Raw genomic sequence first — 15,406 nt, 5'->3', positions numbered from 1 at the left:
GGAAGGAGAGGTAATGGGACTTTTTGAGGCTCTCTCTTGGGTTAAAAGTCTTGGATTGAAGAAGATATACTTTGAACTTGATGCGAAGGGAGTCGTCGACTCAATAAATTCAGAATATGTTGGTATCTCCGAATATAGCTCTATTGTGCACAAATGCAAAGACATAATTAGAAGTGAGCATGACTTTTTAATAGGATTTGCTCGGCGACAAGCAAACGAGTGTGCTCATTCACTTGCAAAAGCCTCTCGTTTTTATGCTAGTCCCATGAACTGGAGCGAGACTCCAAGTTTTATTTTCTCTTATTTGAATCTTATTTGTAATAACTCTGATCATTTTTAGTAATTTGAGTTCTGTTTGGTTTCAAAAAAAAAAAAAGAACACTTTGTTTCAATTCTTATTTTCAGACAAATTTTAATCATTATTTGTATATAATTATTTTTTCCTAAGAGTTTGTTCATAAATTTCTCGAAAGTAACAAACCATTTCTTTCTTTTTTTCCCTAATAATATCAATGGAAGATACATGCACAACACTTTGAAATCTAAATCCAAATATTTAAAGCTGGTTGTTAATAAAGTATTAGTGTCAGAAAAAACTCCTATTCGACACACAAGAAGGGGAAGACATCAGAAACTTGTCTTTGTTGATAAAGAAGTAATATCTATTTAATGAAATATATTTGTTATTGCACCAGTTGATCTTACGTATGCTTTCTGTTAAGATAGAATGAGAGCATGCAGAGTATTATTTATGAACAAGATGTTGATCAATTAGACCAACTGCTTGAATTGTACAAAACATACTTTTTGGGGACTGCAAAAATAGGCAAATAACCGGGAACACACCAATTCTAGCTATTTCACAGCATCAAATGATCCTCGGTCGAAGTTCTTACATCAAACTTGCAAGACAATAAGATCAGTTTTTAATAAATAACATTTACCAGCTTACACCGTTTACACAATGTCCCGAATTCGCAAATGTCACAAACAAACAGATCAGCTAAGTTTTTCTCCACATTTTCTTTTTCTATATCTTTATAATTATATTATGACTTATCTTGCTAATTTCAATTATTTAAATTTTTTATATTTAGATTTACTTTGTGGTGTAATACATGTGTTCTCACCACGCTTTGTCCAAAGAACCAAAATAAATTTACAAGACTTTGTTGTTGTTAATCAAGAGTAAACCACTCTATCTGAAGACAAATACTCTGAATTGATATATATAATTAAAATTTCCTCCCAAGTTATATTGTATGAAAAATTTCATGTTTATTACGTATGCAAGTGCCGACCTATGCTGCTTACATTATGGGAAGAATTCTTAGAAAATGAGGACCTTGATTGTCTGTAAATGTCTACAAAATACCTGTTATTTTGGAGATGAGACTTTCAGGAAACACTTTTTATAGTAATGTACTATCTTTCTGTTTTCACATGCCAAAAAAATTAATATTTACTGCAGTATATTATCTTTATTGTAAATGCCTTTACCCATTGAAATTTAACAAGATAGTGTTATCCGTCGGAACAGTACCAAACAGTACTATTCTTTTAGATCCTCCAATACTATAAGCTGAAGATCTAAAATTATTGTAACTCAACCTTTAAACAATGTCATTTCAAAGCTTCATGAGCAATCCTTGTTCTCTTTGAAATATTCTCTTACATGCATGACTTGAATTTTGTTAACCTCTATTCACATTACCAACTATTACTCTTTATATATAATTGTTGTTAATTACACGATTTTACAAGACTTGAAGAATATAATGTGGTTATTGTTCTAGAGTATAATTTTTTTAAAACTACACTGCTTGTTTGCTAAATCACTCACAGTCAAAATATATAGATAAGTGCAACAATGGAGGCTTTGTGTTTTTTTCGATTTTTTTCATTATTTTCCTTGCCATAATTGTGAATTTGTGAGAACTGAATTACAGGGATTCTCTTCTAATTGGCTGAGCTACAATGATTTGCGATGAGATTAATTCATTTTGGAAACTGGAATTTGAGAGATTGCTTTATTCAAAAGATAATTTTGTTCATCATATAGAAGATTATAATTAAATATATTAAGAGACTGACATTACAAATTGGTGCTGTTTATTGAAGATAACTCCTGGCAGGGGCGTATCCAGAAATTTTTTCTTTTGGGGGCTTCACATATAAATTATTAAAAAACTAAAAATTTGAAAAATCTAAAACCTTCCATTCAAAATAATATAAGCAAAACAAGCATAAAAAGTAATATTCTATTTTGGCGTCTCTTTCAATTTTTCTATCACTACAAACATAAAAAATATCAGTTAGCAAAATAATATCTCTCTATGGAAATTGAAATCAAACAATGACTTACTACCTAATATTAAAAAATGAGAACAACTTAACACTAAAAATCTTATTAAATTAAATATGATAAAACATATCAAACTCAATAAACAATCTAGGTCACAATGACAAAAAGAGAAATTTAATTCGAAAACAGCAAAAGTCAAATTCAAGCAAATAATAGGCTACCAAAATTTTCCAAAAATTAAGGCATAAATTAACAAACTAATTACGAATTATAACTGTAACATCCCAGATTCGACGACTGTCCTCACTGTATCAAGAAGGGTCTTTCCAGCGTGCTTATGTCCTCACTCATACGTACCCTGAGAAACTTCCAGGGTGTCACCCATCCTAGAATTGCCCCAAGTCAAACACGCTTAACTTTAAAGTTTTTATGTGATGAGTTCCCGAAAAGAAGATGCACCTTCTTGATATGAGTAGTACATATCAAATCTTTTAAGCTCTCCTCAACTGTGCAGTTTCATACCTACCCAGTCTCAGAATCCCTCTCATTCCGGCATGGGATCGGTTCATTCATGTTTTCCTCCGCCTAGGAGCCTGCCAGGAGCCGCTCATTGTCTGTGCAACCTCTTGACACCGGCGATCACTCCCCGCCCTCTTCAGCCCCGGGCTTCACAATAACCTAGATTTGAATAAATTTATTAGTCATCATTCACGGGCCTTGACATAGGAAGATTTAAGAAATCCTAAATTTGATAGAATAATATTAAACAAAATAAAATATAAGAAAGCAAATAGAAGATGAAAAAATGACTAAACAAATCGTAAGTAATTTTTTACTTGAGAGTTTAGTTGATTGGTGTGGTGATTACTGATTTGGTTTGGTGATTTGCGAAGAAATCAGAAAAGTTGGATTATGCCAATTAAAAGAAGAGCACACTGGTTTGGGTTTCAATTTTTTTTTAATTTTATTCACGCTTATTTGATTTTTATTTTTTAATGTGATTAATTAATAATTGGATCATATATATAACATACCTATGTTAAATTTTTTTTTTTGCTTGGGGGCTTGCTGGGCTTAAGCCCGATAAAGCCCCTATATAAGGTACGCCTCTGACTCCTGATAATCTTGTTAATATTATCTGCTCATTCTTACCTATGTGTAAGCGTTCAATACTAAACTGTCATCTCAACTCACCACATATTAGAATTTACCTTTCAAAAACAATATTCTTTACAGTACATCAGAGCTGATGCAGTTGACCAAACATAAAGGATTCTTTATTGTTTTATTGTCGATTTTAAATCTCGCATACTTCATGTTTTTTTTCAATTTACCATGCTTTCTTTTGCACGTCGGGGCATTATCGCAAAATTTGATGAGAAATTTTCTTTAATATACTATTTTATCAAGGGTTTATACAACTCGTATTATTGTCATAAAATGTGAAATAGTTTCTTCCACTTTTTTCATGCGTTCCAATAAGTCGTTCTTGCTTCTTTTTTTCTCTTTTTTTTTTTTTTTTCAGAACTTAGTGCTTATATGTTTTCTTTAATTGAAGGTACGATTTAGTTTTATTCATACCCTGCTTATGATTGAGTATTGATATTACCACTCCACTTGTTATACTTTTGGTTACAATGTGCTCCATTTCTTCTTCTTGTTCTTGGTTTTTGGGTTTTCGAGGGTTATTTAATGTCGTCACCGTTGACTTAGAATTGGTCAACTGTCAGGTAGAATTAAATGATGAAGACCAGATGATTGGAGTTACATACTTACATCCTAAGGAGAAACAACCAAGTGCAACAAAGTTGTATGCAATCCTTTCTATATTCCTAATAAGTTAATCCTTTTCATAAACTCAACTTGCTATGTACCTTTGCATATAAATTATACATCTTATCCTTTTGAAGTGATCAATGTTACATCTCGTTCCTTTCAAGTGCTCGCCGTCCCCTCAATACGATTTTGATATCCAAAAATAGTTATCATTTAGGGAATCTTAAATGCAATCATTTTCTGTTCTCCACTTCTGTGCAAATGATAAATAGGTAAAAGTCTTATTAGAAGGTTTATGCTTCTAAAGGAATAATAGACATGTGACTGTTTATGACTTTCTTCCTTTTTTGCTTAACCAAAATTTTGCCCCTTTTGCCTTTGTTTTTATTTAAAGGGCAGAAGATTAGTCATTAAGGCAGCCACTAAGAGAAAATGAGAGTAAGCCAAAGGCTATTTATTTTGAGATTATGTCTTACGAAAGAAACAAATTTTGCATTACTTGAGCAACTAAAACCCTCTATGTTAACTCCAACCTTGAAATATACTTGATCCAACTTCTAACAAATCTCTTGTTCTGTTGTCAAATTAACTTGCTAAATATGAGGCTTACAAAGCTTGCATCCAAACCTAATCAATTACGAAGAAATAAGGACAATATAAAGTCAGTTAAATTTCTTCAAACCTTATTTTTACCGTTAAAAAAAAAACTTGTTCACTAAGGTATGTTATTTAATTTTCGAAATAGTCAATATATTATCAACTACAAATAATTATGTTTGGCTATTTTGTTTTATTCAAGATATTTTTTACGATGTGTAAATACAAACAATGTGATATACACAAATTCTATTTTAAAATATTAAATTAAATAACAAACTAACACCTGTCATATTGATGATGACTAATCTATTAATATTGGAACATACATAATCAGTCGACACTTGTCACAAACTCTCAATGACTCAGCCCATCTTCAATAATATATAAGCACACATATACCAGATACAATTTCAATTTAGACAATTTAGTTTACAAAGCAAATCAAATGGAAAAAATTAATTCTTATTGCACTTGTCTCGATTGTGGACAATGTTATTATAATTATCTATTTTAGAAAGAAGTCGACGAAATGTTTAAAAGATTTCATTCCAATCCAGTATGGACCGTTATCTTCCGAAGAATATTGCAGATAGAACCAAAGTTTTCTTTCCTGTCAAAATATGCTGATATTCAAACAGAGCTAGAAGATATATGTGAGAACAATATATACAATAAATGATTAATAAAATAATTATCTTGTAATATAATATAAGAAATACTATGTTGTAATATATATATATATATATATATATATATATATATATATATATATATATATATATATATATATATATATATATATATATATGCCTTCTCTTCTTACATGTGATGTACGAAATTTTTAGTTGTATTGTTGTTTTTTCATATCAATAAATCTTCATTTTTTTTTTTTACTCATTTCAAGTTTAACATTCCTACAATCATTTTTAACTATTTATATTAGAAACCTAGGTGAACACCTCAAGTATTGAGGTGTCCTTACCCAGTGATAAGTGAACGTGTATTGGTAGAGTACTTAATACAATCGTAGCTAATAATAATATATAATAAAATAAATTTAATTATATTTATGTACTAAAAATATTATATTAACATGCACAACTCTAACTCTACGGTATGCTACACTTCAATTATAATATCTAACACAACATTATATATAGTAAATTATATAGTTACTATAACACAACTATATTTAATGGCATTCCAGTTAATTATTAATATTTAGATATTATCGGGAAAAAAAACGTTGTAAAAATTTTAAATTTTAAGACTTGATCAGAATACCATTATATTGATGTGAATATTAGTCTATTTCATACCTAAATACCAATCAATTTATACATAAATGAATACATTATTTTTACTAAATAATATAGTTGTGTTAGAACATTTGCATAGTTCTAAATTTTTATTTTTTTAAAAAAAACTAATTTAGATAGTCTTAGTTTTAGCTCTTACAAAATATATAATTGTAGATATAATGTATGTTTATATTATGAGTTTCTATTCACAATATCACGTAGCTTTCAATGCAATTCAAATTTTGTATTACTTTATATATTGATGAATCCAAATAAAGTTTAATTAAGCCAATACTCATGTAGCCCATAAACGAACTGCTACTAAAGCCCAACAATAAAATATATATAACTTTTTAATAATATGAGTCAGTGTGGATTATTATTTTTTTGGAAGCAGTCAGTGTGGATTTTATGAGTAAAGCCCAATAACAATGTGAACACATGTAGAATACATGAGGCCAGTCCACCAATAAGCTTCGTCTCCATATGAGTGTCACATGTTTGTTTTCAAGTGATATATTCGTTTGAACATTTAGAGAATGACTAAAATTATGGGTTGAAATTATTCGCAGTTGGATAAGTTAGTGGATGATTGACACAAGAAGTGTATGTAAAACAAAACATATGACAGGACTCATGTGAGCTCGAACTAGAATCCACGTTCAAATTCATACTACCGTGACTAATATTTTATTTTCTTATTTGAATCAAGTATTATTTAGCTGCACATGACCATGAAATTTTATTTATAATTCGTGGAACCAAGTGAATTAATAGTTCGTTAGCAACTTCTTTAAATCTCGACTCGAGTGAATTTAACCCGGCTTGAGTGTAACTCGAACTTCTAGAACTCGAATAATTATATTGTTATTTTTGAAATATTACGTTGCGACAAAAGCAAGTGGGGAAAATAAAACAAGATGCAAAAGACACAGAAGGCTGGCATTATTTGTGCCAACGTTAAATATACATTGTAGCATTCACTATTTATATATTAACCCACAAAAAATAAAAATGAATAATTAGTTTTATATATAAAAAAAGATAGAATCATATGGCTCCATTTTCTTATGTAAACGTGGTAATTATTCTAAATGTTTGATTATCAGGGCTGATTAGTTCATCTAATAAATATTTTATATTTCGTCCCATTCTGATTTCAATAAAGTTTGTGCCACACTTTTTTATGATGACTAAAAACATTTATAGAAAAATTCTCCTAAAATATTTAGTACAACCATGTCATGTTTGTACCAGAACTATGAGGGCCCGTTGCCTTATTAGAATTAATTAGAATGAGATTAAGATTATTTATGTAGTTAACAAAAACGAGTTAAAATTTTTCGACTTTACCTCATTTTTGGCTTGTTTATATAATTATAATTACCTAATCATGATGCTAATTAAAATTGATTAGGGTCTTTGACTCTCACAAACATGCTCGTAAAATCATAATTATGATTTTATTTTTGAAATATTTATGAAGAAAAAAACATGTTGGGAAAATACAATGTATCAAAGAGAGAGAGAGAGATGGCTTGCATTACTTTGAGCTAACGTTATGTGTTTTATTTTATTTTATTTTTTTTAATTTATGTTACCGTTTATTCTCTATCTATCCAATAAAAAAATTGTATTATTAATTTTAAAAAAGAAAAAAATATATATAAATTATGACATTTGGCCCCATTTAGTTAGGCTGTCTATTATGGGTAACATGTGGGCACGTTGTATTTCAGCAACCGTTGGAGTATAACTCCTAAATTATTATTACACCCTAAAATATTTAATTTGAACACTGTCCAATTCATCAATGCTATATTGATATGATGTCCCCTCCAACATGGCCGAAATAGTCGTTGCCTTAAGATAAACATTGCATTAATACTTCAAAAATACTTTTTTTTTTTTTGTGTGTGTGGCAAGACCCTCTCGGTTCATAAATTCGGATCATAAAATATCTAAATATGTGTCGCGCGCGATCTCATAAATATTTATCTTACACTCGCGCCAGTGTCGGGAATCAAGACAAGGGTTTGGGATCTATTCTTGAGCAAATTGATTCGATCGGACATTGACACACATCATGTAAAACTTGTATTTTTTTTACTTTTTTAATTTATTTTTACTTCGGGGAAGCGAATTTTACGAGTATGTATGTATCATGTATGTATATCTGGATGATGTGTCCTCCCATTCAAGGTATAGAGCAAGACATAATGTGTACTAACATCATGCAATGATCACATGGGGGCATCAATCATTATATACGCATACGTTATTTTATTTTGACTGGACAGATGAAAACATCAAAACACATGACATGCAGTTCAAATATGATCATAAAATTGAGAAATGCATATTTTATATTTCCACGAAACATAATAAATATGTCATTTACAAAGGCTCAATTCAATAAGTGATGAACATCCTTTTATTTTCCCCTTCAGCAATGAAATAACTCAGTGTCGTGATTTTTCAACAAATTCTTCTTACAAAAGAATATTATATCACCAAAAAAAAAAATCTAAAGAATCCAAAAAATTCTAATAGAATATAAAGTTAACCGGACATTACGAAACAAGAAAAGGAAATATTCTATGACGATGAACATCACCATTCCCTACTGGTTCCTTTGATCCCGACTCCGAGACACATTGTACTGTACCCAAGGCAATGCCATTAGCAGTGGCATTTTCGACTCACAGATGATGTGCTCCGTAGGTAATCGATCATCCCCCCAAACCTTTTATTTACGAAAAAGAGATGGGACAGTATCTCTTAATCCTTAGAGGTCCTTGTTCCCCCCTTTCACACAAGTATGGACTTCAGTATCCATGTGATTTACATGCGTGGTATGAATATGAAGCCAGATAACTCTTTGTATAACTCTACACTTGTTCGCCGATCAAATCTAGCCCAACGAGCAAGAATGATACGCCTTGAAAGAGCAAGAAGTAAAAATGGATACCTTGAGCAGATAATAGACTTCTTGCAGAAGCTGTCAATAGAAGGAAAGCTAGAGCCAACTCCTTGGTATATATTCTGTTATGCTTCTTTTTACGAGAATCCTTCTTCTTTTCTTGCCGTTTTTCCGCGCGCATTTCTTCTAAATTTGGCTCTGAGCCGCCTCTCTGTGGCTTCTGTTCCTTTTCGACCATGGATATGAGATCACCCTCTGATGAACGGCCGGATTTCTTGGTGACAACCCACTCATATGCGCTTCCAAGTTGGAAAAGACCGGAGATCATGGCGTTGAACTTGGTTACTGACATTGTGTTCTCGAATAGTAAGTAAGGTACAATGAAGGGGAACGACTTTGGTGCGGGTAGAATATTGAGAAACGACATGGCTGCTGGAATGTAACAAACAACCCAGGATGGAAGTGTTGCCTCTGGGATGAACATGGTCATCGGAAGAATGATGCAAAATAGAGTAAACGAGTAAAATGGGAGTATAAGTTTTCGTAGCAGGAAGAAGAGAAATATGATGTTCGCTTTTTTCCAAATGCTGATCTGCAAACAGAGACCAAATTTAGAAAGCAAACAAGATTAGCAGCGATATGATTTTAAAAACAATTTAACTGTTCGACACGGCACATAGTTTTAGTACGAACCTTTGATTGAATAATGGCCGGCAAACAAAGACGGAACAACTGCATCGGCCCCGAGTGCCACCTATGTTGTTGCTTCCTGTAAGCTTCATAAGATTCTGGTAACTCACACTGGCACTGAAAAATTCAAATTGTCATTAGCAACTCATATAGAGTAATACCATAAAATCTAGTTTATCTACATGTATTTCAAAATGGCAAAAACAACACATTCCATTGCACATTAACACACCAATTTCAAAACTCAAAAGCAAACTATGCCAAAATCTATAGCATATCGTTTCCATCGAAACACAATATACGAATGCCATTATCTTAATTACCTCAACATCATTAAGGAAAATGAATTTCCAACCATGAAGATGGGCTCGGACGGCAATATCCATGTCCTCAACTGTGGTCCTTTCCAACCATCCGCCTGATTCTTCCAAGGCCTTAATCCTCCACACACCCGCCGTCCCGTTGAACCCAAAAAAGTTTAGAAAGAGTCCATTGACTTGCTGCTCCACTTCAAAATGAAAAGCCAAATTAACGAGCTGCAATCTTGTCAGTAGATTTTCATCCTTGTTCACGAATGACCATCTCGCTTGAACCAATCCCAGTTCCTCGTTATCCTACAATTCGAAACCAAGGCACGTCTTTTATTTCCTTATAAATAAGAAAAATTAAAACTTTACAAATATAAATGCTAAGATTATGCATGAGCCCTCCCATGATCAGTTGGGGAACGAACCAAAAAGTTGGTTGATAGGGTCAGAACAAAACATGAAAATTTTAGGATCAAAATTATTTTGGGGTGTTGTATTTCAGAAGACACCACCACTGCCATCCCTCTTGCTTCGCCACTCGCCGTGATGCATCAACAATAATCAAAATAACAGCCATAGTAATGAAGTTACGAATTAGAACAGGTTGTTCCTAAGTGATGACTCAAACTTAGAGATAAATGAATACCTTAAAATGAGGCACAGTTCTTTGAAGAAAATCTGGAGTAGGCTGAAAATCGGCGTCGAAAATGGCAACAAATTCGTAATCTTTAACATAGCTACAACCCATGGCAGACTTCAGATTGCCAGCTTTGTATCCATCCCTAATAACCCTATGTCTGTATATAATATTGGCACCATTCTGCTGCCATTTATGAACCTCGTCCTTAATCAACATCTGGGTCGTTGGATCATCCGAATCATCCAAAATTTGAATCAATAATCTCCCTTTAGGCCAGTCCAAACTACACACAGCGGCAATAGATTGTTGGTATACCTGTCACAAGTAAAAAACTAACAAGATTTACTCTTTAAAACCAACAAGGAAACCGGAATAGAACAGTACATTGTTCTTTTTCGACCATTATTCGCAAGTTAAGATTCAAATTATTGAAAAACAAGATATGTATTTGAGAGTGGTACCTCTTTTTCATTGCACATTGGGATCTGAACTAAGACCATGGGGAAGTAGCCACCTCCATCTCCAGCCTCAAGATCTACAAGGTCTTGTTTGGCAATTGGTTTAAGATCCTTTAATTTGATCCAGAAACAACCCAAACAAAGTATTAGCCTATCCACGCTTTGGATAAGGAAGAGCAATATACAGATATTGATCAAGAACTGGAGCGGTGGAGCAAGATACTCAACCCTGATCAAAACCCAACTCGAGTACAATGAATCAAACACACCCTTTACTGTTAGAGGATCAGCTAAAGTGTACAGATACTGCAATTGAAGATCTGGAGCCCCGAAATGCCACCCTTTGAAATATGCAGACATTTCAAAACCAAGCATGATTAAAGATAGCCCAAGGAATACTTTGATGAAAGTGTAGAATCTGGATTTGACAGCGGGATTCTCCGCCTCCGAGGTGTCGGTGGAGTCAGTCCTTCCCGCGGAGACGCGTCGGCGGACAATGGAGACGAGGGAGAAGAATGCGGCGGCAATCGATGCTAGACAGCCGGCGGCTTTGTGGGCCTTTAGAAGAAGAACCCAAGTGAGCTGCTTGGCGTTCTTGTTGCGGCCGCCCTTCGAAACAGGGCCGTTGGGGTACATGAAATCTTCTTCCGAGGGGGATTCAAGCTCCACCATTGACCAATTGCTTGGATGCTCCATTTTTACCACCACAGGGGTGCCCTTGTGAGTTTCCTTTTCCCACCAATACAAAGATGGTGCCATAACACCACAATAGTATGCTTTGATTTTCTTGAAATGTGACAAAGTATATGTATAATCAGAACCTTTTACACTTATTTACGTGATGGCTTTAATCCCAGATGGGAAATTTCAAGAAATGCCCCCCAAAGTTAAATTTTGAATGGTTTTCTTGAAATGGCATCGAATGCCGGTGAAACACCAAAAGGTTGAAGCTATGAATGAATCAAGAATTGGTACCCCTTCTTTCTTGGGCATTTAACCAAGCAATACCAGAATACAAAGGGAAAAAGGCCACAAAAATGCTACAAAAACTTCATTTCAAATGACACCTAGATTCAGAGCACAGAAGGGAAGAGAAAGATCGATGGACTCGCATGGTGGAAGAAGCAGAAGAAGAAGCTCATGCGTCTCAAATTCAAGCAGAAACTCTTGTGGAGATTATAAGGGAACTGAAATTCCACAGCGGATGCCAAAATTACTACAATATATTAAACTATTTCCCTATTTTTTGAGGTGAAAACCATAAAACGGAGAGAATAAGAACATTACAAAAAGTCCTAATGTTTCATTTACAGCTTGCAAGATTAAAGAACTGAAAAGGACAGGATGTGGGGGCGGAGTGTAGTTCAATTGCAACACTATACAGTAATGGCTGAAGCATACCAATTTACATATATTTCACGTTTCACTGCGGTGAAAAAGTTTTGAAAATAGAATTCAAATTCTTTGTTTCTTTTTTGGAAGAAAAGGGTAATAGCTCAACACGTATTCGATTTAGATTCAAAGTTTTTGAATATATTTTTTTTTGTCAAAAAAAAAAAAAAACTAATTATGAACACAGAAAACAGGACAGAAGCACGTTATGTGTCAAAATCACCACCAACACCACCAGCCCAGCTTTCGTTTTCCACAAAAAAAATCAAGAGAAGATAATCGATTTACCAAGAAAATCTTTATATCAAAATTTCACCTGCGAATAACAAGAAAATACGAAAGAAAACAGCCATTAATCAAATTATTTGAATAATTCCCTCACGTTTGGAAACGACAACATAAGAATAAATCGTTTGAAATACTGAAAATACCTTATGTTTTAGGGGAAAAAAAACAGAAAAATAAAATTTATAAAAATTCCGACAAGAAGAAGTGGGGAATTGGCTTTTTGTAGTACAATAATCCTCCCAGTTACAGCTGCATTTTGAATTGAATACGGCAGATATACATCCCTCAAATTTGAAAATAATAACATTAATAATCGCAAAGCCAATTTAATAATTAATATTATTCCGTAATCGTAAAAAAAAAAAAGGCAAAGGGAACGCAAAATTTCGAGACGCAATCAATAATAATTAATAGGGGAAGATGGAAACTTGAATTTGCTTCACCATTGCGAATTAACGCTTTGCGCGTATGAATGGCAGCATGGATTCATTCATCAATATATTGAATTTAGTGAAAATTGAATGAGCGTAAATTGCAAAATAAATGGTGGCATTAATTCACTAACCTTAATTTGACCCCTCAAGAAAATGATGAGTTCCCATTTTCCTTCAGAGTTTTGAATTGATGCATGGGTGATGATGATGATGATCATGCAAACCTAGCTGCTTAATCTGCATGCACAAGAGGGAAATTGAATAAATGTTTTTTGTTTTATCTAGCTCATTGGATAAACTTAATAATAATAATATCCAAAAAAAAATTAATTAATTGGGGATTACCTTAGATTTTCCAGGTAGAAGAAAAGCAGCATAATACAAAGTATAGTCCGTTCATTCGTACAAAAAAAAAAAAAAATCAGTCGAAAAAGAATATATATATATATATATATATCGATTCAATTCATAAATAGAATTAAAAAATAATAATTTTTGGGTTCAGATGTTTCACAAAATTAACTGTTGAACGTTTGACATGAGTTTATATGTATATATGGGTAAAATTTTAAAATAGTGAGTTATTTTACTAAATTTAATTCTTGAATGGTTCGAAATATTTCTTCATTTATAACTTTTTTAGTTTTTCCTAATATATAATTTGTTTAGTTGTAAATTTTCATATGTTTAGCTTATAAAATATATATTTTTAATAATATATATTTTTTATGAAAAGCAAAACACGATGAAACAAATCGAATTATTATATTTGATGAAAAATTTATTCCAACATAATTATATTTTATTAAAAAAATGTTAAAAATCCTTATAATTATTTACAAAAAAAATATTTTTGAGTATTTAAAATAAAATTTGATATACATTCGACATTTTTATTTAAGGGGTATATGTATTTATTAAAAAAAGACGTTATATTTCCATCACACTTTTTCACAATTTTACATTAGTTTTTATTTTAAGAATTCCTAAAATTCGTTGATAATTATTATAGAAAAAAAAAAGTTTGCTTCGTCTTCATGATTTGTAATTTCTTGTACATTAATATCATGATTTTTATATGTTATACCATCATGCAGACCAAAAAATTCAAAAAAGATTCGGTAGACACCGTCTCAGTGATTAATTTTCTGAGACAGATATCTGACTAGACCCAAGTTATGAAAATATATTTTTTAATTCAAAAATATTACTTTAAGCTGTAAATACGATCATCGAATCGTCACACAGATATAGATTCGTCACAAGAAACCCACTTCTAAAAGTATACATTACATGAAAAATAAGTTCAAAAAAGTGTGCATTTAATCACACTTTTTCACAATTTTACATTAATTTTTATTTTAAGAATTCCTAAAATTCGTTGATAATTATCATAGAAAAAAAAGTTTGTTGTTTCATCTTTATGATTTTATTTCAAAAATATTACTTTAAACTGCAAATAAAATCAGATCGAATGGTCTCACAAATGTAGATACATAAAAAAAAAAACTACTTCTGAAAGTATACATTGTATGAAAAATAAGTTCAAAAAAGTGTACGTTAAATTAAATTGAAGAGAAAAGTCAATTCAAAGACCAAGTCCCCCATTTAGTAAAAGGCCGAGGCGTTAATTGCAGAGAAATTTAGAATTTAGGGTGTTTCCAAAACGGCTAATCATGTGTTTACTTTGACTAAATATTGCCATGATTTGCGCTAAGCCAAATGTAATGTGACAACCAAAACTTGCCACCTCAAACATATAAATTAATATTATCATTGGTGTGAACTTATTGTGCTAAATTGGGTTTAAATGAATTCACTAATTTTGACTCTCTTTATTAAACGAGAAAAAGTTGGTTCTTTATATTTTTAAACAAGTTTCAGGTCATCAATGGTAATATTTATGAGATGTAAAATTATAATTCCATCGTCCGAGATTATAATTATGATAAGTCTCAAGTTCAAGACGAATTCTTATGTTCGATCATTCGACATTTATATGTAACAAAATCTTCTGCGATTAAAATATTGAATATATATTATTCATGTATGTGTGAGATATAAAATGTGTTAACCTGACCTTCCAAATAGTTGACTTTTTCTTAACAAAAATTTTCATTTCAATGATTAATATGAAAATTTATCCTTTTATTTGTCGCGTCAAATTTTAATTTAGAAATCATTGTTTAAAAAATAAAATTAGGCCGTCTAAATTAAAAAAAAAAAAAAAAAAAACCCGAATACAGATGGTGCCGTCTGCCTTCAATGAATGGTTTTGAAAGGCAGTGGAA

At 31.9% G+C, this 15,406-nt stretch overlaps 1 protein-coding gene across 2 annotated transcripts; it reads right to left on the bottom strand.

The window, feature by feature from the left end:
- Window positions 1-8,380: 8,380 nt before the first annotated feature.
- Window positions 8,381-13,309, bottom strand: LOC140874076 (probable xyloglucan glycosyltransferase 12). 2 transcript variants are annotated; one of them, XM_073277361.1, is made up of 7 exons: window positions 13,247-13,309; window positions 12,682-12,709; window positions 11,005-12,188; window positions 10,550-10,858; window positions 9,919-10,209; window positions 9,599-9,712; window positions 8,381-9,497 (listed from the first exon to the last, which is right to left on the bottom strand). In XM_073277361.1, exons 3-7 carry the CDS (start codon window positions 11,758-11,760, stop codon window positions 8,874-8,876), a joined length of 2,094 nt encoding a protein of 697 aa, XP_073133462.1. In that variant the 5' UTR covers window positions 11,761-12,188; window positions 12,682-12,709; window positions 13,247-13,309; the 3' UTR covers window positions 8,381-8,873. The 2 variants fall into 2 exon arrangements, with proteins under 2 accessions (XP_073133462.1, XP_073133455.1); XM_073277354.1 differs by lacking the exons at window positions 12,682-12,709; window positions 13,247-13,309 and having other exon boundaries at window positions 11,005-12,667.
- Between the last annotated feature and the right edge of the window lie 2,097 nt (window positions 13,310-15,406).

The sequence above is a fragment of the Henckelia pumila genome, chromosome 1 (assembly GCF_033568475.1).
Source record: "Henckelia pumila isolate YLH828 chromosome 1, ASM3356847v2, whole genome shotgun sequence".
In the NCBI taxonomy this organism is placed as follows: Eukaryota; Viridiplantae; Streptophyta; class Magnoliopsida; order Lamiales; family Gesneriaceae; genus Henckelia; species Henckelia pumila.
The sequence above is the reverse complement of the archived record's forward strand: the minus strand, read 5'-3'. Positions and strand labels throughout refer to the sequence as shown.